At 60.0% G+C, this 22912-nt stretch overlaps 1 protein-coding gene across 1 annotated transcript; it reads left to right on the top strand.

Moving 5' to 3' along the window:
• The first annotated feature begins 766 nt into the window (after positions 1-766).
• On the top strand, positions 767-20597 carry ADGRD2 (adhesion G protein-coupled receptor D2). Its single transcript, XM_078061298.1, has 23 exons — positions 767-802; positions 1199-1254; positions 1613-1809; positions 2121-2762; positions 3162-3260; positions 3626-3711; positions 3985-4266; positions 5276-5387; positions 6089-6223; positions 6736-6859; positions 7288-7393; positions 9921-9976; positions 10594-10720; positions 11918-12021; positions 12216-12318; positions 12592-12745; positions 13261-13394; positions 13480-13595; positions 14444-14564; positions 18343-18384; positions 18501-18545; positions 19333-19391; positions 19709-20597. The coding sequence occupies exons 1-23, from the start codon at positions 767-769 to the stop codon at positions 19719-19721; spliced, it is 2949 nt and encodes a 982-aa protein (XP_077917424.1). The 3' UTR covers positions 19722-20597.
• The last annotated feature ends 2315 nt before the right edge of the window (positions 20598-22912 follow it).

Genomic DNA, 22912 nt, shown 5'->3' on the forward strand with positions numbered 1-22912 from the left:
CCCAGGAAGCCTGAAGCCCCCCAGACTGCTAAGAGTGACCCCCAAACCACCCACGATTCGGGTATCCTCAACTCACTACAGCGCGTGGCCATGGCAGGCCTGCCATCGGTGCGGGGTGGAGGCAGTGATCAGAGACCGGTCCTCCGGGAGGTGCTGAGGGAGTGGGAGGCCAGTCCAGGCAAGAGGGAGAGTGCACTCAAAGGTCTTAGAAGAGATGCTGCCCGGAGAAATGGGAGCAACTTGGGGGACAGGGGACAGGTGACTGCAGGGGGGTAGGGGGGAGGTGGATAGTGAGACCGGTGAGGCCAGCGAGCTCAGCAGAGGCCTCATGAAGCAGAGACTTCGTGAAGCAGAGCCTTGAATGCCAAGCTCTGAGCCCAAAAGAACACAAGGAAGCCTAACAGGGATCCCGTGTTCTGTTTCCGCCTCTCTCTGGCCAGGCTGGGGCTGCTGCCTTCCCTCCCCACCCCCCAGCCATTCCCAGCTCACCAGGGCTACAGCGTTCCCCAGCTGTGGTACTAGAAGGGGCTCCTGGAGACCATCCTTTTGTGCAAGTAAATGTCAAGTAGATGTGTCCAGCCCATCCTGGGCTCCCAGCCCAGTAAGGTTCCGGGAGCCAAATATGGGGGAAGATGACCCCGTAGGAGACAGAGGGGGTAGTAAGGCAGGACGCTGAGCTCCTTTCCTTTGCTTCTTTCCTTCTTCAGTCCACAGTGGCCACATCTGTGACCCTTGCTGTCCCTCACCTGCCCCTGCTGGATCCAGAATGGCCTCCTGGTGCTACTGCGTCTTCTACCTCCTGGTACCTGAACCTGGGGGATGGTGGGGGAGGGGGGGCTGGGGGGAGGCGGCCACCGGGACTCAAAGCTGCTGGGTTCCAAGTGGGCACCTCTGAGGTCATTGCGAAGGTCACATGAGATAAGCCCTTAGCAATAATAATAGAATAAAAGCATCCACTGGTGCTGCACCTTTTACATTCCCTCATCAGCTTGTTTATTCCTCACACAGTGGGGGGAGGGGCCGGGGGACTGGACAGGCTCAAGGCAGTGAAACGCCCTGCCTAAGATCCACTCTGGGGGGGGCCTTGAACCCAGGTCTGACTCCAGAGCTTGCAGCTTCCAATGCATCCTGCTGGAGCACACAGTAGGTATTCAATAACTGACCTGACCCAGCCCCGACCTGTCCTCTTCTTGCTCAGATAAGGAGTCTCTCTGGGACCCCCTCCAACTCACCAGCTGATCAAGGAGCTCCTGGGTGACAGGTTGGTATGAGGGCCCCAGAGGGGCTCCCCCTTCCCCCAGCTCAGCCAGCCTGTGGTCCACCTGGTGCACTGGCCTCTAAGGCAAAGGAAGGAGAAAGATGCCATTTAGTTCAACCCCATCATCCCGGGCCCTGGGCTGAAGGTTTCACTTGTGTCCATCTTATTCTTGCCACCATACAGATGACAAAACAGGCTCAGCAAAGGGACTAGACCTGCCAGGTCACAGAGCATTCAGCCCTGAATGAGTCCTAGTTCAATGTCCACAGCCAGCCCCACTCCAAGGGTCACATGGGCACACACTGCTCTCCCACACTGTCTCTTCTCTGAGCCTGCAGCTCCAGTGGGCCCCAGTGAGGTGGTGGAGACTACAGATGGGGTGTGCAAGTCTCCAGGGCAGCAGCTGAGCTGGTGGCAGGCTCAAGAGTCCTGTGAGCAGAGGTTTGGCCACCTGACACTCGCGCCCCCACCTGAGGTCCTTGCTCCACGGCTGCCCAACCCCATCTGGGTGGGCCAAAAAGAGGCCCTTCTTCGGAGACCCCCGAAAAGACGTGAGTGTGGGCCCAGGGCCTGGGAGGAGGAGGTAGGGGGCAGAGGCTTTGGCGACCTCCAGAGAGGGAGCCCACAGTGACAGTCCTCTTGGGTGGAGCCCAGAAGTCCCCGTCGCATCTCCAGGTTCCCTTGTCCTGGACTAAAATAGAGGGTTGACAGCCTGGGTATGGGCCCTGGAGCCCCCATTTCTTCCTTCCCGAGAGCGGGAGATACCCCAAAGCCCAGAAGGGGCCCTGCAGCTGCGCCAATGGGTAGCCAGAGGCTGTGCGCAGCTGGGGACACTGAGGTCCCGGCCCGCATGTCCCCGCAGGCGCGCTCGCCACGGCCGCGCTGGTGTTCAGGGAGCGGACTGCGGGCAAGGCGGCGCGGCTGCGGACGCCCCTGCCCGCGCTGGGGGCGCTGACCGCGTGCGCGCACGTGCAGTGGGACGCCGGCTCGCCCGACACGGCCGCGCTCTTCTCCCTCGCGGCGCCGGCGCTGCCCAACGCCCTGCAGCTGCGCGCCTTCGCCGAGCCGGGCGGTGCCGTGCACGCGGCCCTGGTGGTGCGCGGCCACCACGCGCCCTTCCTCGCCGCCTTCCGCGCCGACGGCCGCTGGCACCACTTGTGCGCCACGTGGGAGCAGCGCGGCGGGAGCTGGGCGCTGTTTGCCGACGGGCGGCGGCGCGCCGGGGCGCGGGGACTGGGCGCGGGCCACCCGGTGCCAGCGGGCGGCATCCTCGTGCTGGGCCAGGATCAGGACTCTCTGGGTGGCGGCTTCTCGGCGCGCGATGCCTTCAGCGGCAACCTCACCGGCTTCCACCTGTGGGCTCGGGCGCTGAGCCCCGCGCAGCTGCGCCGGGCGCGGGCCTGTGCGGCGCCCCCCGGCGGCCTGCTCTTCCGCTGGGACCTGGGCGCCCTGGACGTCACGCCGTCGCTGCTGCCGCCCCTGCGGGTGCGCCTTCTCTGTCCCGGTACGGCCCGCCCCGCCCACTGGCTGCTAGGCCCCGCCCCACCGTTCGGCTCAACGCCCCGCCCCCTGGCTCCTGTAAGCTGCCTTCTGAGCTCGAGACCCAGCCCACCTCTTGCGAACCTGGCCACGCCCAGCTCTGGTCACGCCCTCCCCAAGCGGGTCGGGCAAATGCCCAGTCTCAGTAGCCTGAGTGAGTGGGGTCACCGCGTAGCCTCCTTGACCGGCCTTGTGCTGGCTACAGCGCCTTTCACCCGGGTTCCCACGTTGCCCCCTAACTCGGGGGCTGTGCGTCCTGGCCCCCTACGGTGTACAGGTGCCTTCAAGGCCCGAACAGGCCGGTGGGTCACAGGGGCTGCTTGGGAGCCAGGTACATCCCTGACACCTGTCCCATCCCTGCCAGTGCCCTCAGAGGAGTGCCCTACGTGGAACCCAGGATCCCGTACCGAAGGCTCTTTGCTCTGCCTTCAACCACGGCCCTTCCTCTGCTGCTTCCGGACAGGTGCGCCCTGGCAGCGCCCGGGGCCCTGCTGAAGGGGAAGCCGGGTATGGACCAGTGTAGGCCAAGGGGGGGGGAGCAGTTGGTACAAACAGGGAATTCAGAATATTCTTAAAGTCTCAGGGCCTCCACAGAGTCCAAACCACAGGACAGTGGGGCCAGACAGACCCGGAGGTGAATCCCAGCTGTGTGTCCTTGGGCAAGTGATTTTGCCATTGTATGACTCAGTTTCCCCATCTAGAACACTGTAAGGCTCCAGAAACACAGCTGCCAATATGCTCTTCCTCCCTGGGCAGCAAATGGTGGATGGGGCACCCCTGGGCCATGTCGCTCGAGACCCAGCCTGGCATCCATCCTCTCCTTTGCAGAGACTTATCAGCGGCTGCAGGACGCCCAGTCATGGCCTGGCCAGGATGTTATCAGCCGAGTCAATGCCTTGGCCAACACCATTGTGGTGAGCCCCCCTTCTAGGGGGCTGAAGAGTCTGGGGACACTATAGGTCACCTCCCTGCACCTCAGTTTCCTCACCGATAAAGGGGACACCCACCTAACATGTCTTCAGCAATTAAGGTTGTTCATATTCCCTATTTTGGAGCCCTTGAGAGCCGGGGGCTTATGATACATTTGACATGTGCCCACCAAGAAGACCCTAGTGGGGCCCAAGTGGGGCCCCTGGGAGGTCTCTCCTAACAGCCAGACCAGCTATAAGTGGCTTCTCTGCCCACAGCTCCTCCCGGACCCTCTCTCTGAAGTCCATGGACACCTGTCGCCGGCTGAGGCCTCCAGCTTCCTGGGTATCCTGGAGAGAGTCCTGGCAAAGGAGGCAGCTCCCCTGGGGCCTGCTGCATTGCTGGCCATCGTGCACTTCCTGAAGAGGGTGACAGCCCTCGGGGCTGGGGAGCCAGAGCCCTTAAGTGGGCCCTGGGAGCAGCTAGGCCGGGGCATTGTGTCCGTGGCCAGCCTGGTCCTGGAGGAGCAGTTGGCTGGACCGTGGCTCTCAGTCAGCGAGGTGAGGCTGGCAGGGCTGGGGGAGGCGGGCGGGGGGCCTGGGCTCCAGCTCCATCCTTCCCCCCAGCTCGTGTGGCCATGGGCCAGTCAGTACCCATTGCTGCGCTCTAGCTCTCCATCCATCAAAAGAAACTCCTCTTAAAAAAAAAAAAAAAAAGATTTTATTTATTTATTTATTTGAGAGAGAGAGCACAAGCAGGGGGAGCAGCAGAGGGAGAGGGAGAAGCAGGCTCCCTGAGGAGGGAGCCTGATGTGGGACTTGACCTGGGGACTCTGGGATCCTGACCTGAGCTGAAGGCAGACACTTTAACCAACTGAGCCACCCAGGAACCCCAGAAGCTCCTTTTTTGTCTATTATAGAAGTTGAACTTCCACACACAACCACTCTTGAGTAATAACTTCTGCAGTTGGAAATAAGAGCCACTAATCCATAAGGACCTCCCCCCTATCCAAGAACCTGGTGACCCCCTTAAGAGGGAGGTCTTCTATGCTGGGTGTTCAGCCATCTTGTCTTCCAAAACAGCCCCGATGCTCAGGAGAACAGGAGAGCTGCTCTCCAGAGAAGTTGTCCCATTACTGCACGCCCTCGCCCGCCCATGCCTGGGCCTCACCCCCCACATGGCTTCTCTTTTGGAATCTAAAGGCTGAGCGCCTTCTGTGGGTCTAGCACTGAGACCAAAGAAGGGGGAGGCATGAAGCCCCCTTCAGAGTGTGCCCAGTTGGCCAACGACCAGCCAGTAGGCACAGAGCACTGGGAGGCCTTCGCCTGGACTAGGCGATGCTGTGGCTCAGGAGAGGCTCGGAGAGGTCAGAGGAGGCCCATCGGGCCAGGCCTCAACACCAGCCCGAGGACCCAGGACTTGATCCTGGAGGCCCTGAGGAGCCACCGAGCATCTGCAGCAGGGAGGCCGCTTCACCGACCGATCGCTGGGAATGCGTTCACCACAGCGGGCAGAGTGGGGGGCAGCAGGGTGCGGAGCGGGAGGGAGCTGAGATGCGGCTCCTCCCAGGTGGTCGGCAGCCCCATGGCCCTGGTGGCAAGTGTACAGCGCCTGGCGCCCCTGCTGAGGCCCGTGCTGACCTCCGAGCGGCCCCGACTGCACATCCAGCGCCGGCGAGCCGGTGAGCCTGCTTAGCCACCCATCCCACACGGCTGGGCCCTGCGCGGGGCCGGGGCTCAGACGTCTCTTCTCAGCCTCCATCACTTCCATTCTGTTTCCTGCCTTTGCCGGAGCCCTGCCCTCCCTCCAGATGCCCTCTCTCCCTTGACCTCCTGGCAAACTCCTATCTATCCTTCAGAACCTTGCTGGAGCATCAACTTCTCCAGGAAGCCTTGCCTGGTTTTAGCTCTCTCCTGACAGTCAGTTCCTCCTTCCGCTGTCACCCCGGCGGCTTGAACATATCTCTTGTTGCATTTGTGGTAATGACCTCATTCCTCCTGAAGCCCCCTGAGTGCCAGGACCATTTCTGAGTCATTTCTGCATCTCAGGCCAGACCCAAGTACACACTCAGTGAGTGTTTGTAGATTGACTGGGGCACATATGGTGGAACTTTGGCAAAAACTGTGTCCTTTGGGCACCCAGTGGTTTCTGGGGGCACATTGATATTTGGTTCCTGGCCCCCAGGGACCTGCCTCTCAGTGATCCTCTGCCCTGGACTTGAAGAAGTCAGACTTACCTTGGGCGAGGTGCTGAGCCTCTCTGAGCTGGATTAGTGGCCTGGACCTGTGGCCGGGAGAGGGGAGGCGGACCCTGCTGGCGGGGCCAGCTCAGCAGAAAGACCTCCCTCTGGAGGTCCAGCCACCCAGCCCCGTTTGATCCCAGGTCTGGAGGTGCAGAGCCTACACTTGAAGGAGGCCAGCAAAGAGGGCTATGTGTTCACGATGCCCCATGGGCATCCGGAGGGGCCCGGCCACATCCGCATCCCCGCAAGTGAAGTGAAGCAGCTCCTCGGGAAAGGTGGGTAAGGGGGACGGGTGGGGAGTGGGTCCCTCTTGGGGTCTGGGTCAGCCCTTGTGTTGCTAACTCTGCTACTTTGAATAAGTCACCTCACAGTTCAGAGCCTGTTTCCTTATCTGTAAGACTGTCCTCTTTGTACTTGCCTTGTGGGTTGTTATGAGGTTAAAAGCACTTCACATAGTAGGTGTTCACTGAGTCTCCTCCACTGAACTCCACGCATTTCCTCTTGGAAGTGGGTGGTGGAGGGAGCCTCCACCCTTGCTGCCACCTGGGGCTGGAAATCAGGACATGGAGCCAAAAGCCTTAGAGCTGTCTGGTTAAGTGCATGAACCATGGCTGGTTGGAATTCCAGTTCTACCACTTATTAACTGTGTGATCTTTGGGAAGGCAGTTAATCTCTATGAGCCTCAGTTTCCCTATCTGTAAGGTGGGCAGAGCAGCTCCCTCGGGGCCAACCCGTGGCACTTGCTCAGTCACAGGGTGGGGTCTTGGGCCCCCTCCCCCTCATCCAGGCCTCTCCAGAGTCACTGTGATCCACAGCTGGTTCAGCTCGAGTGTCTTCCAGCACACCCTAGGGGAGCCTGGCCTAGAGCCCCAGGCCTCTCACAGCTCAGAAGAGGCAAGCAAGACGCAGAGGTGAGTGGGCCCCACCCAGTAGGCTGCTGAGGGTCTGGATCCCCTCCCCAGAGAAGGCCAGGCCTCCATCTCATCCCAGAGCCCTCATTCTGATAGGTGCATCTGCCTTTAGCAGCCAGGACCAAACCCTTCCCTTCCCCAACACACACAATCTCTCTGGACCTGCCAAAGGCGTGCCCCTGGAACCTGGCTTGACGACGGTCTGGGGTCCTGGCTTCAGTACTGAGACTCAGTCAGAAGACAGGGCTTACTGAATTTACTAGCAAGTCCCCAAAGCAAAACTGGAACCCATGTGCCCTAATTCCAAGCACAGGACATTTCCTGATGTTTCTTTGGACACAAAGGGTACATCTCCCCCTCTCCAGGCCATCCAGGACCTCTCCCACACAGCCAGCTGGTGCCCTTAAAAGCTCCCTTTCTCCCTGCAGGTTTCTAAGCACCCAGGTGGGCTCAGCCATCATCTCCTCTGAGGTATGGGATGAAACCGGGGAGGTCAGCACAGCCGTGACCTTTCACCTACAGCACCAGGCCCAGGTACTGGGGGGGGGGGTGGCTTCTGGGAACTGCCACCCCACTACACTTATCCTGGTTTGATGCCCCCTACCCCAATATTCATTCATTTAAACCAAGATCTAAAAATGTTCAAGAAAAACACCCATTCACAAGCTACCCCATTGTCTTCAAGGGAACGGAAAGAGAAGTAGTTTATTCCACACTCCCTTTATGCTGGGTGCCTTAAATAAGCAACGTTCATGTAATTCTCCAACTGCCCATTCGACATAGGCAAAAAGTGAGCTTGGCAGAGGGGCTGTGATGGCCCCAGCTTGTAAGCGGCAGAGCTGAGATTTCATTATACGTGTGCATGACTCGAAACACTGGTGGTTCTCATTGGAACATCCAGGGAGATGTGCAGAGGTCTGCATGGCAACGTGCTCCTGAGATCTGGAACAGTCGAAGTGCCCACCAAGGGGGACTGCGCAAAAAGCCACGTGCAGCTACGCACTGGAATAACCCGCTAGGGTTATGCAAGGAACAGGTCTTTTTCTATAACCTGACAGGGAAAGATCGCTGCTTAATTTCATTACATGAAATACACAAATTCCTTCCTGCTTTTGAAACATTAGTTTCAGAGAAAGCTAAAGTCAGCTTTGCCCACAACCACGAATCCTGGACAGGTACACACATGTACACATACCCCACAGTTTATCAGTCTTTGGTATGTCATCCCAAGATTGTAAAAATCAATTTGATTGAAGCAGATAAATTTCCATACACTAAAAGGTCCATTTTAAGTATACAACTTGATGGGTTTTGACCAGCATATACACTCAGGGACCTCTGCCCTAACCAAGGTAAAGACCGTTTCCACCTTCCCAAAGGGCTTCTTTGGCCCCCATGCCAGGCAATCTTCCTCCCCTTTCATACCAGGGAATCACTGATCTGCTTCTTGTGACTGTAGATTCTGTCTTTTCTAGTGTTTCCCATAAATGGAATCATAGTATATGCTGTGCTCTAGCATCTTTTGTCAGCTGGGGTTTTTGAGAATCATCCATATTGTTGCCTGTTTCAATAGTTTGCTCCTCTTTTTTTTTTTTTTTTTGAAGATTTTATTTATTTATTTGACAGAGAGAGACACACAGCGAGAGAGGGAACACAAGCAGGGGGAGTGGGAGAGGGAGAAGCAGGCTTCCTGCGGAGCAGGGAGCCCAATGTGGGGCTCGATCCCAGGACCCTGAGATCATGACCTGAGCTAAAGTCAGACGCTTAACCAACTGAGCCACCTAGGTGCCCCAACAATCATCCATTTTAAAAGCAAATAACAGGTTTTCTTTGTGTTCCCAGCACCTACCATAGGATCGGAGACCTAGGAAAAATATTACAGATGAATGAATACACTGGATGATAATTCAGTCAACCCAAGAAATACTACACCCTCGGGCGCCTGGGTAGCTCAGTTGGTTAAGCAACTGCCTTTGGCTCAGGTCATGATCCTGGAGTCCCGGGATCGAGTCCCACATCGGACTCCCTGCTCAGCGGGGAGTCTGCTTCTCCCTCTGATCCTCCCCCTCTCATGCTCTCTGTCTCCCATTCTCTCTCTCAGATAAATAAATAAAAAATCTTAGAAAAAAAAAAAGAAATACTACACCCTCAAGAGGCATCATCACAGAGTGGTGGAAAGAGCATGACCAAGTCAGGACCCACCCTCAGCTCTGTGCTGTGTGATCTTGAGCAGATTAATGTCCCTCTCTTAAGCTCAGTTTCCTCATTTGAAATTACATGAATTTATACCTGTCTCCTAGGTTGCTATGAAGATCAGTCACAATAAAGGACATGAAAAACATGACACAGAGTCTCATATTCTAGTGAGGTGACATTGCTGTTACCCTTTCCAGTCGGGACACATAGCCCAAGTCCTGAGCTCAGGTCACTTTCCCTGCCTGGACTGGGGCTGGTACCACCGGTTGCTTAATGACATCTTATAAAATCTATGTTCTTGTCATTGTTTAATTACAAAAGTACTAATATGTTCATTATGACACATTCAAACTGAGACCTAGCCATGGTTAAATTAGCTGTGCATTTAATCCCAGACCTTTTGTGTGAGTGTTCACAATTATATAGACCATATATATATATATATATATATATTTTTACATAAATAAGTTCATATTATGCATGATGATGTGCAGCTTTTTTCTTTATTGAGCAATGTATAATGGAGCTCTTTCCCTGCCAGTAGATAGAGACCTGTCTGTTCATCTTACCAGGTGCAGAGCATCCCAAGAGGGATGTCATGGTGGTTTAACCGCTCCCCAAAGGATGGGCATTTAGCTTGTTCCCAGTATTTCAATATTATACATGATGTTAGCAGCAAGCCTCCCGCCCTTCCCTCCCCTCTGCCTCCCCACTGGCCTTTTTTCCCCACTTCTTCACCCATGACCCATGCTGGGCAACCCCTGGTCCCTCCAACTCAGCGGCCTCAACATCCCCCTGCATCCTCCTGGTCTCTCCTCCCCATACACACTCACACACCTGCTCTGTTCCTGTTTCCTGCCCTCAGGCCTTCCCGCAGAAACTGGTGGAGCCTGTCTGTGCTTTTTGGAACTTCACTAGCGGGTGAGTTTCCATTTCCAAGTTCTTTAATTAAGGCAATTTGGTGTTTGTTTTTTTTAAGCCATCCATTCTGCTTGAGGATGAGGTGTGTTTTTGGTCTCCAATCACCACCTGTCTTGCCTCAGGCCCCTCCCCAGCCCCAGCACAAGCTGGAGCAAGAGAATCTGTTACCCAGGAGGAAGTAAGCTCCCTGTCATGGGAGATATGCGAGCTCACTCTGTGGGGTGCCTAGGAAGAGACCCATCTGTCAAATAGGTGTTAGATTTGATGATATATCCAAGGCCAGGGCCCTTGGGCATGTGAAGGAGCAGAGGAGGGTTCAGAGCTGAGCCCCAGCTCCCTGCCCTGGATCCTTAGCTGAACATCAATCACTGTCGCTTAGTAATTAATGCAATTAATCAGTTGTAGTCACTGGTATTGGCCCCATGGCCCCCTATCATCCCTGAGAGTGTTAAGTGCATTTTACAGATGGGAAACTGAGGCTTGCCCAAGGTCACAAAGCTGGTTGGAGGCAGAGCAGTGATGGGCCCCAAGCTTTGGAGAGAGGCTTTCCCCGGCTTGCCAGCTACCCCCACCCCCACCCCATTTCAAGAGCCCTTCTGTTCCCTGCCCTCCCCCAGCCCAGACACAGGGGGCTCGTGGGCCCCTACTGGCTGCTCTGTGGCCACCGTGTACGAGGACTCGACTGCCTGCTTCTGCAACCACAGCACGAACTTTGCTGTCCTGTTGCAGGTGTATGACGTCCAGGTGAGTCCCAGGGAGGTAGCGTTGGGCGGGGGCAGTGGGGAGGTGATGTCGGAACCAAGTCTTAAATGATGACCAAGAGTGGAACAGAAAGGCATTCGCAGCAGAGAGTCAGTCTGAGCAAAGGCAAGGAGACTAGAAATGGCAGGCAGACTGGGCACATTCCAGAACTTCGCTGTGTCTGGAGCTCCCGGTGCCAAGCCCAGGAGTGGAAGAAGACGGAGGGACAAGTGAGGGGGTCAGATCCCAGAGCCCAGGATGCTCATGCACTGGGCAGGGGACCATCAGGAGCACGTTCCACGGGCGTTGGATTTGCCCCGAGGGCGCCCTCTGGTGCCAGGAGTGAGCTGGAGGGGCAAAGAGCAGCGAGGGGTCTGCGGGGCAGAGCACAGGGGCCCGGCCTGGGGGGACAGCGGGCAGATGGAGGAGACGGGACTGAGGGAGGAGGAGGTGGTCCGGGACAAAGGCCTGGGTAACTGGGGGATGAGGGAGGCATCTCAGCGAGGGCACAGGAGGGTGACGGGGTGGGGCCGGCCACGGGGCCGAGGGCGACGGGGCAGGAGAGGGCTCAGCGGGAGATGAAGAGCCTGCAGGTAAAGCCGTGGCTGAGATGAGGTCAGAACAGGAGACCGAACCAAGGGAGGCCCCTGGGAGGCCCCAGCATTTACACCCAGTTCCGGGAGGAGAGCAGGACAGGTGTGCTCACTAGAGCTGGCAAGGGACTCGGAGGGGTCACTTGCTAAGAGACTGAGTGACAACAGGGCCAGAGGCTCAGGAATGCCAGGGTCCCTTGGCGTGTTGGGGAGCACACTAGAGAAACTCGCTCTCAGACAGATTCATGCTGTGAAACCAGAGCGGGGCCATGTTTGCCTGTCAGCTCCACGCCCCCCCACCCCAGTGTGTGTGTGGGGGGTGTCACCTCCCATCCAGTGCTCTCAGGAGCTGTGGAATCAGTGAAAGCTGGACTGATCAGGGCCAGGTTAGGGAGAGCTAGCAGGAGAGGACATGAAAATGCTGTCTTATTAAGTGCCTGCTGTATGTAAGCCTGGCCCTGCTGCCTGGGGCTGTTGCCATCCCTGCTTCACTGCAGACAAGGAGGCTCGGGGAGCCTTGCTGGACCGGGACAGGGTGAGGCCTGGTCTGCTCAGGTCAGGGCGGTGACAAGGTTACTGTCCTCTGGGGTCTTTGGCCCTCCCGCAGAGGAGCGCCGAGGAGGAGTCACTGCTGAGGACGCTCTCATTTGTGGGTTGCGGTGTGTCCTTCTGCGCCCTGGTCACCACCTTCTTGCTCTTCCTGGCAGCCGGGTGAGATGAGCTCCGGGTGTGTCCATCCTCGTCCCAGAAGACCCTGGTCCAGGGTCTCCCTTAGGGCTGTGGGCCCCCCGTGGAGCTGCCGTCTCTGTCTTCATTAGCTCACCCATGGGGACCCGAGCAGGCAGAGGCTGATAGCGGGTGGGGGCTGGTGCTGGTGTCCTTGTGACGGACTCCTGCCTGTCCAGGGTCCCCAAGTCAGAGCGAGCCACGGTCCACAAGAACCTCATCTTCTCCCTGGCCTCTGCCGAGGGCTTCCTCATGGCCAGCGAGTGGGCAAAGGCCAACAAGGTGGGCACCCAGCAGATGTGCTTGTGAGCTCAGGGGGGACCAGCCTTTTCTAGGTTGCCCCCCACATCTTCACTTGGCTCCATTTCCTGGGGGGAGCATGGCCCAGAGATGAAAAAAGGCCCAGAATGGTGAAGGTGGGCCCAGGGCACTGCCCAGAGACCTTCCCCACTGATACCTCCTTGGGTTGGCGATGCCAGGCATGGGCATGGGACCCACAGCAGGGCTGCGCCCACAGCTGGCCTTGGTGGGGCTCGGCCACCCTCCCACCCACAGGTGGCATGTGTGGCCGTCACAGCTGTCATGCACCTCCTCTTTTTGGTCGCATTCTCCTGGATGCTGGTGGAGGGCCTCCTGCTGTGGAGCAAGGTGGTGGTCGTGAGCATGCGCCCGGGCCCCAGGATGACGCTCTACTACGCCACAGGCTGGGGTGAGGCCCCTCGGCTCTCTGCTCCCACTCTGTTCTCAACTCTGCCTCGTGCGGCCTCTTGCTGTTCAGCACCGCCCGATCCCCATCTCCACCAGGCACCCAGCACCCATCTCTGACGCAAGCTCAAGTTGCTCAGCTCTGTCACCCCCCAGTGTTGCCCAGCCCCAGCCCCTCTTCATCGTCTTCCTCTCCAACCACGTCAACTCCCGACTGCTAGCGCCACCTCCCTGATCCGTGGCCCGCTGACCCGCATGCCAGTCACCGCCCTCCTTCTCCACTGATTCCCATCCCTAAGCTCTCAGCTCCATCCCAGATGTCCCGCTCCCCAGCCCCTCGGGGCTCCGAGGCCACCCCCGGAGGATCAGGTCCACCCAGCCCCCTGCCCAGATCTCCCCGTGCCCACCAGGGCGCCTGCTGCCGTGGGACAGCTATGGGCGGCAGCTCTGGGGTAGGGCCAGGTCCGCGAGAGGACAGGCTGCGAGGCGTGGTCCCGAGGGCACTCATTCTTCTCCTAGGTGTGCCTGTGGCCATTGTGGCCGTCACCCTGGCCATGTCCCCCCATGACTACGTGGCCGCCGGGCACTGCTGGCTCAACGTACACACAGACACCATCTGGGCCTTTGTGGGCCCTGTGCTCTTCGTGCTGACTGTGAGCGGGGAGGCCTGGGGGGAGGCAGGGCGGGTCACGCTGGGGAAGGGGGAGGCCCTTTCACCCGCTGATGCCCGGTCTCCAGGCCAACACTTGCATCCTGGTCCGCGTGGTCATGGTCACTGTGGCCAGTGCCCGCCGCCGTGCCCGCATGCTGAGCCCACAGCCCTGCCTGCAGGAGCAGGTCAGGATCCAGACATGGTGAGGCCCGGAAGTGGGGGGAGCGGATGGGAGGCTCATCAGATGGGAGCCTATGGGAGTCCGTGGCAGCAGGATGTGGACCTGAGGCCATGTGCATTCACGGATGCAAAGCTATCCCTGAGCATAAGTGTGCACATGCGTCCCTGCTCGTGTGTGCACGCACACTCATGTGTGCGGACGTGGGTGAGCATGTGCCCACGCGTGTCACCTGCGGGATGGTAATCAGTCCTAAGTGTCGACGAGTGGGAGGCCATGTAGACACGAGCCACTTTCCTGGGAGCTCGCCGTCTACTGATGGCACGGATGGCCTGGTAGGGACAAGGTAGGGGAGACCCCCAGATCAGGCGGTCCCCAGAAGTTCTGGTTCAGAGTGAGGATTTAGGTCCCCACCCCTGCAGGAACTCCCCTCACTCTCCAGGGCCATGTCCTGCTGAAAGGAGGATCCCCTTGCCCTTGCTTTCCCCCACCCCATCCTTGGCAACCCAAGCCAGTGGGTCCCCGAAAAGCCAGGGAGCCCCAGGGGTCCCTAAGAAAGGAAGACTTTGGACTCCAGGCCCCCTGGATCCACTGCCTACGCCTTAGCCCTCCCTCTGGACAGCTGCGACACCCTTCCTCTGAGCCAGGATTGGGACTGGGACCCCATCTCACCAGTGCCAACCATTTCTGGGTTTGAGAAGGGACAGCCAAGTCCGGCTGAAGATTCCGGCTACACCTAAGTCCTGAGCAGGGGACCCCGGTCGGCCACTCCGACCCCTCTCCATACACCTCCCACGTGCTGCCCTACCCAGTAGCCTGCAGGGGCTCCCAGGCCACCCCGGCCTCCCTCAGCCCTGCCTGCTCTCCTGCAGGGCCACGGTGAAGCCGGTGCTGGTCCTGCTGCCCGTCCTGGGCCTGACCTGGCTGGTCGGCGTGCTGGTGCACCTCAGCCCAGCCTGGGCCTACGCCGCCGTGGGCCTCAATTCCTTTCAGGTACTTCCAGGCCCTGGGCTCTGACATGCCGTGCAGCTCAGAGGGAGTGACTGGTTTGTCAGGAGACGGGCAAGGAGTGTCCTCTCCGTCATGGGAGTCACTGACAGCGACCAGGGGACGTTGTCAAGAGGCAGGAGGGTGAGGGCAAGAGTGGGAACCAAGCCTCGAATCAAAGAAGCAGCACATCAGGGAGGATTTTGTGCCCACAGTTTACAGTCGAGGGAGCTGAGGTCCAGACACTCAGGGGTGTGGCAGAGGGTCCAGGCTCCTGGCTGGTGCAAGAGCTACTTGAGGCCTCGGACACCCGTGACCTGTCCCCTCGGGCTCAGTGGGTGGCCCGCTGTGGGGCAGCGTTAGGCGCTGCACTGGTGAGGGCAGCAGTTAGGGCTTGCTCAGGGGGACGACGCTCAGCCCACATGAATGAGGCGGTCCCAGTGGCGCTGCAGCAGGCCTCCCGCGGGCCTCTAGGGGCCTGTGTCCGGGAGCCACGGAGAGGGGTCAGGCCCCTGTGCCCAGGGGGTTTGCGGTCCCATGGGGGGACCCAGGTATAGACACAGACAGGCACACCCCAGGGGCCTGAGTTCTGGGAGGGAGGTGGGTCCAAGCAGGGCCTCTCTGGCCCTGCCCTTCCCCTCAGCCTCCCTTGCGCCCCCAGCAGCTCTTCTGCTGCCCGCCCCTACTCCTCCCAGCTCCTTTCAGGGCTGAGAAAGGGAGTGGCTCGGGTGGACAAGGCAAGCTCAGGAAATGAGGTACAAATTCTGCCCGGGGTCCATGTGTCCCAGAGCTCCTCCTGGGGACCTGCTCGCCTCTCCTGGGATGAAGGGGCCAGTCATTCATCCATCCTCGTGATATTTGTCGAATGCCTAGGAGGTGCCAGGCACCAGGCACCAGGCACTGTTCCAGGCAGGGGGGACAGAGCAGGAACAGAGGCTGCAAAATGCCGTGTTCTTGTAGAGCTGACCATGGCCAAGGCCAGGTGTGAAGTGTTGGGGGGGGGAGGGCAGCAGGGATCGAGGAAGGGTGCCGAGGGTGGTGACTACCAGGTCCCGGTCCACGTCGCCTTCTCGCCCTGGGCCGTGGGGACGCGCCACTCTCAGCCAGGCGTGGGAGTGGAGAGAGGAAAGAAGGGGCCGCTGCTGGGGGAGCGTGGAGGCCATGCCCAGAGAGGGGCCCAGAAAATGAAGAAAAACGGGGCTTCCAGCTACTCCCAAAGAAGCACGGCTCCCAGAGACCTGTGTGGGCCTGAGCAGTGGGGGACGGAGGGCAGCGCCGCACCCCTTCCCGGACACAGAGCAGCCCTTCCTCAAGCCCCGCGCTTCCAGAGCATCCTGGGTTCAAATGTGGGCCCTGTCGGGTTAGGCTGCGACTCTGCCTGGGGTGCCCCCACCCCCTGCAGCGGTGGCCGGGGCAGCAGCAGGCCATTGCCATGGTGACCACTGCGGTCATCCCTGTGGTGGCCCTCCGGTGGGCAGCGCTGTGGCCGCAGAACCAGTGCCACCTCTCGTCCCCCTCCCTCCGACCCCCTCCCCATCCTTTCCGCTCCCTTTGTCTTGCTTCTTCATCTCTTCTCTGAATTTTCTCTGCGGTTCCTTCTCTGTCCCCTCCTCCTCTGGCATGGCCCTCCCTCTGTGTCTCCCTTTCTGTTGACCCCTGACCCCCCCACCCCCGCCGGCTTTTGTCCTTGAGCATGACCCCTCTCCCCCTCTCAGTCAGCCGCAGACCTTCCTTGCCGAGGTCTCCTGGTGCAGGAGGGAAGAGGCTGCCTTGTGGGGTCAGATGGCGTGTGACCTGGGCCCGCCCCGACGTTCCCGGGACCATCTCCACGCAGGTCCCCCAGTCAGGCTGCCTTCTCTGGGTCCCTCCCCACGGCCTGGCCTTTCCTCTCCTCTGTCTTCCCTCCACCTGCCGTCCCTCCCTGTCTTCCTCACCCCGCTCACCTCCAGGTGTCCCTCTGTCACTGTGGGGCATCAGCTGGGCAGGACCTGCCCTCAGGACCGCCCTCCTTCCCTGGAGCCGGCCTGGGGCAGAGGGACTGAACTCGGCTGGGCCTCAGCCACTCTTCAGGGCTGATGTGTCTCCTTGTGGCTCCTGGGCAGGGTTTTGTGACGGGAGAGCTGAGCCGCACTTCTAACCAGCTCTGGTTCCTGGGGCGGAGGGAGTCCTGTTGGGAGGCCCGGACAAGTTGAAACAAGCCTCAGCTTCCACGTCTTTATACAGGGGATCCTACTCTCCATCTCCATGGGATCCTTGTGGGGTTCAAGTGAGGTGACATTTGCAAAGGGCAAAGCACCACACGTGGCACCCACCAGGAGCACCATGAGCAGGCGCGGATTTGTTTCCTTCAGGCTCTGGGGGCCCGTGCTGGGCCACGTACTGGAGAGAGCCTGCTAGTGCGCAGGATCCCAGAACTGAGCCACACACCCACAGCATGGCATGACGGAGGCCGAGAGGCTGAGGGAACGTGGGGGCAGGCTGGGGACAGAGGAGCCACTCATGGGGAGGCAGAAAGGGTGCTTCCTGGAGGAAGTGATTATCGGCCAATACCCAAACTCAATGAGAGAGAGGAATGTTTTAGGTCAGGGGAGCATGGTGGGATCCAACGGACACATGAAGTGGGGACACATGAGCCGGTGAGAATGGGACAAGAGGAGGGGTGGGGGCCAGATGAGGTCCCCAGAGCTGTTGTAAGGAGCTCAGATGTGATCTCAGAGGTGCCAGGGAGCCTCGGAGAATGTTAGGCAGGTAGGTGCTGGTGGGGTTGGGGTGGAGTTTGAAAAGCTGCCTTTGTTCGGGTGGGAGGAGAGGGTAAAAGGCTGCAGAGGGGAGACAGGCTGGCTGGGGGGAGGGGAGGCCTGGGGGGCACCAGGGCCTGTCTTAGGGTGGAGGGTGGTATCAACCCAGTTGGGGCCTAAGAACCAGGGAGAGCAGTCAGGCTCTGAGGCTGAAGCTAGAAGGCCTCTAGGAGGCCCGCTGGACACCAACCTGTGTCCTCCAGTCTGAGCCTCAGGGCAGGGGCTATTGCCTGTCCAGGTAGAATCTGAGGAAGGCCTAGGCTCCAAATTCCACCTGCTGGGTCACACTTTGGCCTGGGACTCATTGCTCTGTCCCCTGCCCCAGGCCCCACAGTCCCTCTCCAACAAACAGGAAGAATTAATCCACACTGCCCCAGCATGGAGCTGCTATGAGGATTGTCACCCCAAGTGTTATGGTACTTTGTGAGTGGCCAGGCCCTCTTGGTCCTCACGTGTGTGGGCAGGAAGAGCCAGCTACGACCCAGCCACCGTGCTGAGTCCTTCACACACAGCAGGAGCTGAGTCCGGGCTTCCGCTTTCCAGGTGAAGAGACAGAGGGTCAGAGAGACACTCGGCTAGAGGCACAAATCAGCATGCATTCACACGTCTGCTGTCCCAGGACTTGATTTAGCCTTGATTTTAGGAAGGTGTCCCCCCACCACCACCACCCACTCTTGCAGCCATGATGAGGCTGTGAGGATGGGGCAAGTAGGGGTGGGGGGATGCAGAGCGACAAGAGGGCAGAGAGGCTGTCTGGTGGCCAGAGGCTGAAGGCATGGGGTCGAGTGGGGAAAGGCCCCTTCTGGTTCTCTCTGCCATAGAATGTCACAGATGTCCCCTCCCAAGTGCAGGAGAGGGGCAGGGCAGGATTTGTGTTCATCAGCCTGTGTCTCTCAATATCTCTGGGTATCTCTGGGTGTGTCTCTGTTGTGGCCACAGGGCCAAGGGGGGAGTGACACCCACCCACATGCTGGGTCTATCCTCAGGGGCCATACATCTTCCTGGTTTATGCTGCCTACAATGGGGAGGTGAGTTGGGGACACCAGCTGCTGGGGGGTGGGGTGGACAGGACTAACTCGCAGGGCCCCTGTGGCTGGGGGTCAGGGGGAGGGTCCTAGGCCTGACCCTGATGCCCAACCCCCAGGTCTGGAGCGCCCTGCAGAGGATGACGGAGAAAAAGACAACAGAGGCCTTCACGGTGGGTGCGGGCAGGTGGGGATCCTGGGGCGGGAGGTCCCACTCACCACCAGGATTCCAGTGCCCACACCGCTTCCTTTCAGGCCTGCTCCAGCCCCATGGGCCCAGGGTCCCGCCTGAGGTTCCTGGGTCCCTGGGAGGTGGCGCAGGACAACCCTGTAGCTTTGGTTCCAGCCCGAAGACATTTGGCTGTTAGAGGTAAGGCCACACCAGCCCCCACTCTGAGTACTACCCAGAGCCTCAGTTTCCCCAGTGCTCAGGTAAAGCTGGGAAGGCGATGGCAGATCCTATTGGCCCATCCGAAAGACAAAGAGACTGAGGCCCAGAGAATTCTGCAAGCACGGAGCCTGGGGGATGGCTTAGAAATGGCTTATTTTTTTCCACCACCACCAGGGAACAAGGGCCCCAGCTGCCTGGCCCCGAAGCAGGGCTTGCCCAGGGCCACCTCCCTTGGGTCTCCATGCAAAGGGGGGTTGGGGTTCCCAAAGCCAGGTGAATAGATGAGGTTTGGGGCCCTGAGACAGAGCATGGGCTAAATGACTTCAAGGCCAGTCCAGGAGTTTCAGTCCCAGCTCCTAGTTCACCGGCTGTGTGCCCTTGGGCATGTTACCTTCCCTCTCTGGGCCTTAGTTTCTTCATCATTAATCTGTGGAGTAAACCTTTGAGTGGATCCTTAGGGTCTTTGATAACGAGGTCCTGTCCAGGGCAGGAGAGCAGAGAGAGAGCTTCCTGCCTCAACCTCCGAAAAGTTCACCTACTCCAGTGTTTTTCTCCTGTAGGGACCCGCAGCCCCAGAATCCCCACAACCTTCTCCTCCATTGCAGAACGTGAGAGACCGGTGAGGCTGGGACAGGGGTGGCAGGGTCTTGCCAGGGGGCTAGCAAGTATGTCCCACAGGGTGGGGGAAACCACAGGAACCAGGGGAGGGTTGGGGTAGGGGGGCTTCCTCTGGGGATCCAAGGGGCCCTATTCCTCAGTTACCAGGTGGTAGGGCACTGGGAACCGCCCGGAGGTGCTGACTACGCACGGGCAAAACCTGAATGCCAAGGCCACTGGGGGTGGAGGAGTCATCACCAAGGTCGCCCAGGGTCCCCAGGGCAAGGGGGAATGGAAGGAGTGGGGGACCCCTCCCCTGACGACCTCCTCCGTCCTCAGGGTGTGGAGCTGACAGCGTTCAAGGCGTCAGGTACAGCTCCCACCCCAGCGGGTTCCCCTTTGCCCCTTGGCACCTGGACGCCCCCCTCAGCCCCACTGCACCGGGATGGAAGTGATCTGAGAAGCGAGCGCACCTGACCTCCCACTACTTGCGGGGCCCTTCCTCTTGTTCTGCTCCTTGTCGGTGCCGAAAGTCCCCCATTAGCACACTGGGGGCCTGTCAGCAAAGTGCAGTGCTCTTTGGGAGAGGCACACTCCGGATAGATTTGGGACCCCTTCGCAGAGCCGGTGCTGCGGGAGAGGCAGTGAGCTAGGAGCCTGCCTTCCTCTGTGCACCCACTCCATCTGGCCCCTCAGGGCCCCCCCCCTCCTGGCCGCACCCCTCCCAGAGTCCCTATCCTGATGCCTCGTGGGCTGAAACGACTTCCAAACCTGGTGAGAAGCAAGTGCTTTCCTCGCAGGCTCAGTTCCCCCAAGTGGAGGGCTGATGGGGGCCTGTGGGCAGCGCGGCAAAGCTGGGGCCACCCCAGTCCCTGCTCAGGGAGAGGACTGAGTCTGGGGAGCTCAGCCTGGCCCGAGGGGAGCCGAGGGCCCTCTGGCCACTGTCAGCCTCTCTCCGCCTGAGTCCCCCAAGTCTTCGAACACAGCTGACTGTAGGAGGGGCTGCCGGCCGCTGCCCCGCCTCAAACCGGGGGATCCTTCCCAGCGTGGGCAGGAGGCCCGTTTGTGCGGCTCGAACCGGGGCTGGGCTCTGGGCTAAAGCCCTGCGTTGGCTGACACCTTTCATCTGGGGACCTGGGGACACTATCCTCCCATCGTGCCGATGGGGAAAGTGAGGCACCGGGGCAGTCACATAGGTGTAAACGGAGGCACATTCGAAACCCAAGTCTGTAGGAGCCCAGGCTCCCGCGGGCCTCCTCCCCTGCCTGGTGTCCCAGTCCCGGGAGCCTCAGCACCCCCTTCTGCAACGCGCGGTGGGCCTGCCGCAGGGCCGACGGCGCCCCGGCTCCCGCGGGCCCCCAGCCGCCCCCGCCCCGCGCCCCCCCGCCCCTCCCCCCACCCCCGCAGGCGCGGCGCCGGTGGGAACAAGAGCGGCAGCGGCGCCTCCGCGCTCAAGTGACAGCGCCTTTGTCTCTGCTGAATGGGTGCGTTGCTAAGGCCGATCGTAGCAACGGCGCCTCTTCCACCTCGGCCCGCGGCCGGCCCCACCCTCCGCACCCCCAACCTGCCTCGCCCTCCCTCCGGACGCCCTAGCCCCCCTCCCCCTCCGCAGCCCGCGACCTTCTCAGGTGGCCCGAGCACGAGGTCCCTCACGAGGCAGCCACCGCCCTTCCCGAAAGCCTCTGGGCATCAGGTGTTGGAGAGAAACTGAGGCTCAGAGAGGGGATGGGGGAGACTGCCCAGGGCCCCCCCAGGGCTTCCCCCAGCCTCAGTTCCCAGTCCCCTCCAGGGGCCCCCACCACGATTCTCCACCAGGTCAGCCCGGCACCTTCCTCCCAGGTTTCTAGAGAGTGCGAGCGGACCTTCCTCCAGGCTCTGCGTGGGGACCTCTGAAAGGTCCCACCGGGGGCCCCTGCCGGACAGATAGCAGCCTCTGCCTCAGCCTCGCCCTGGCACCGTGCCAACGCTGCTGCGCCCCCCCCCCCAGCTCAGCCCCTGAACTTTGTCCAAGATTGTCCCCCCCCACCTTGCCCGCCTGCCTGGAAGTTCTGACAGCCCCGTGGTAGCTCTCGTAATAAATAGTACTACTGTGACCCGTTCCTCCCTGGGGGTCACCCTGGCCTGGGGAGTCCCTGGGAGGAGGATGGGACAAGGGAAGCGGCCACTTTGTCTTTGGGACTCAAGACAACCCCAGTTTCATTAACAGGGTAGGTGCAGCCAACACTTATTAGCGCCTACTGTGTACCTGGCTGGTACTGAGCCCTTGATTGCCTTAGAGCTGTGCGTCCTCACCTCAGCCCCGTGACCACCGTTGCCCCTGTTGTAACAGAGGAAGAAACTGAGGCTCAGAGAAGGCCTCCCCAGCTGGTGGCCTGGGGGCCAAGGGGTGGCAGTCACAGTGAGGTGGAGTCACCCAGAAAAGACTGCTCAGAGAAGGCATCAGGGTAGGTGGGACTGGCTCCAGGTACGACGGGTCATGCTGCGGGGAGACCCCAACTCAGACTCTGGCTACGGGACCAGGTCCGGCCACCACTGACTCTGTGGCAGGGGGCAAGATTCTTCTGGGAGTCCGGGTCCCTTCTTAGGTAGAGCTGGTTTCAGGGCCGAGGGGAGCAGCGGTGGTGATGTGTTAGGGCACTAGGGTGGGTCCTGAGGTGGAAGCCAGGCGAAGGAGGGGCCCGGGGACTGCTAACACTGTCCTGCTGACCTCAGGCTGGCCCAGAGGCTGCCGGAGCCAGAGGATGTGGCACAGCCGGGGAGTATCAGAGCAGCCTCCCTGGAGGAGGCGCACGTGAGTGGAGGCGGGGCAGGGTTACATGAGAAGCCCCGAGACCCAGCCAGGGACAAGTTGCACCCAGTTCTCCCCATAGCCTTATGTGTCGCTTCCACTCTGGGCCCCACCTGGCTTGTCTGGGACAAAATCTATCCAGGGGTTGACCCATCAGGCAAGGACAGGGGGCTGGGTATTTCATTCTGGGGACGGGGGCTGTCGAACCTTCTGAAGCCCCTCATCTGCAGAACGGGGGCCATCAAGCCCCACCCCACAGGCAACAAGAGGGTAAGTGCAGTCTTGTGTGCTAGTCCCTGGGCCCAGCACATAGTAGGAATGTCGGCTGTCTTCAGAGAAGGATGTGCAGGGGACTGGGGGCACACAGAGCCCACCGTGTAGAGGAGGTGATGTGTAGGGCTTTGAAGACCCCCAGCAGAGACGGAGGCCGGCAGGTTTGGGCAGTGGGGGAGGCAGCAGCGGTCCACCTGCTCTGGGAAGGCCCAGCAGTGCCATAGGGAGGATGCCAGGCTGGGGACCACCGCTGAGGTTCCAGAGAACAAGGCACTCAGCCTGGCTGTCTGCTGCCACGGAGCCGGAGGAGGGGCGCCGTGACACGGGGAAGCAAGAAGGTGGCTCTGAATTGGGCGGCCACTTGGTCTCTCCTGCCTGCATTTGCAGTGTCCTCTGACTCCTTCCCCTCACCTCCAGGGGAGGCCTGCCTCCCCGCCGACTAATCATGTGGTCGTGTGGACTGGCGGGGGTGCGGGGGGGAG

This window comes from Halichoerus grypus, chromosome 14 (genome assembly GCF_964656455.1).
Source record: "Halichoerus grypus chromosome 14, mHalGry1.hap1.1, whole genome shotgun sequence".
In the NCBI taxonomy this organism is placed as follows: Eukaryota; Metazoa; Chordata; class Mammalia; order Carnivora; family Phocidae; genus Halichoerus; species Halichoerus grypus.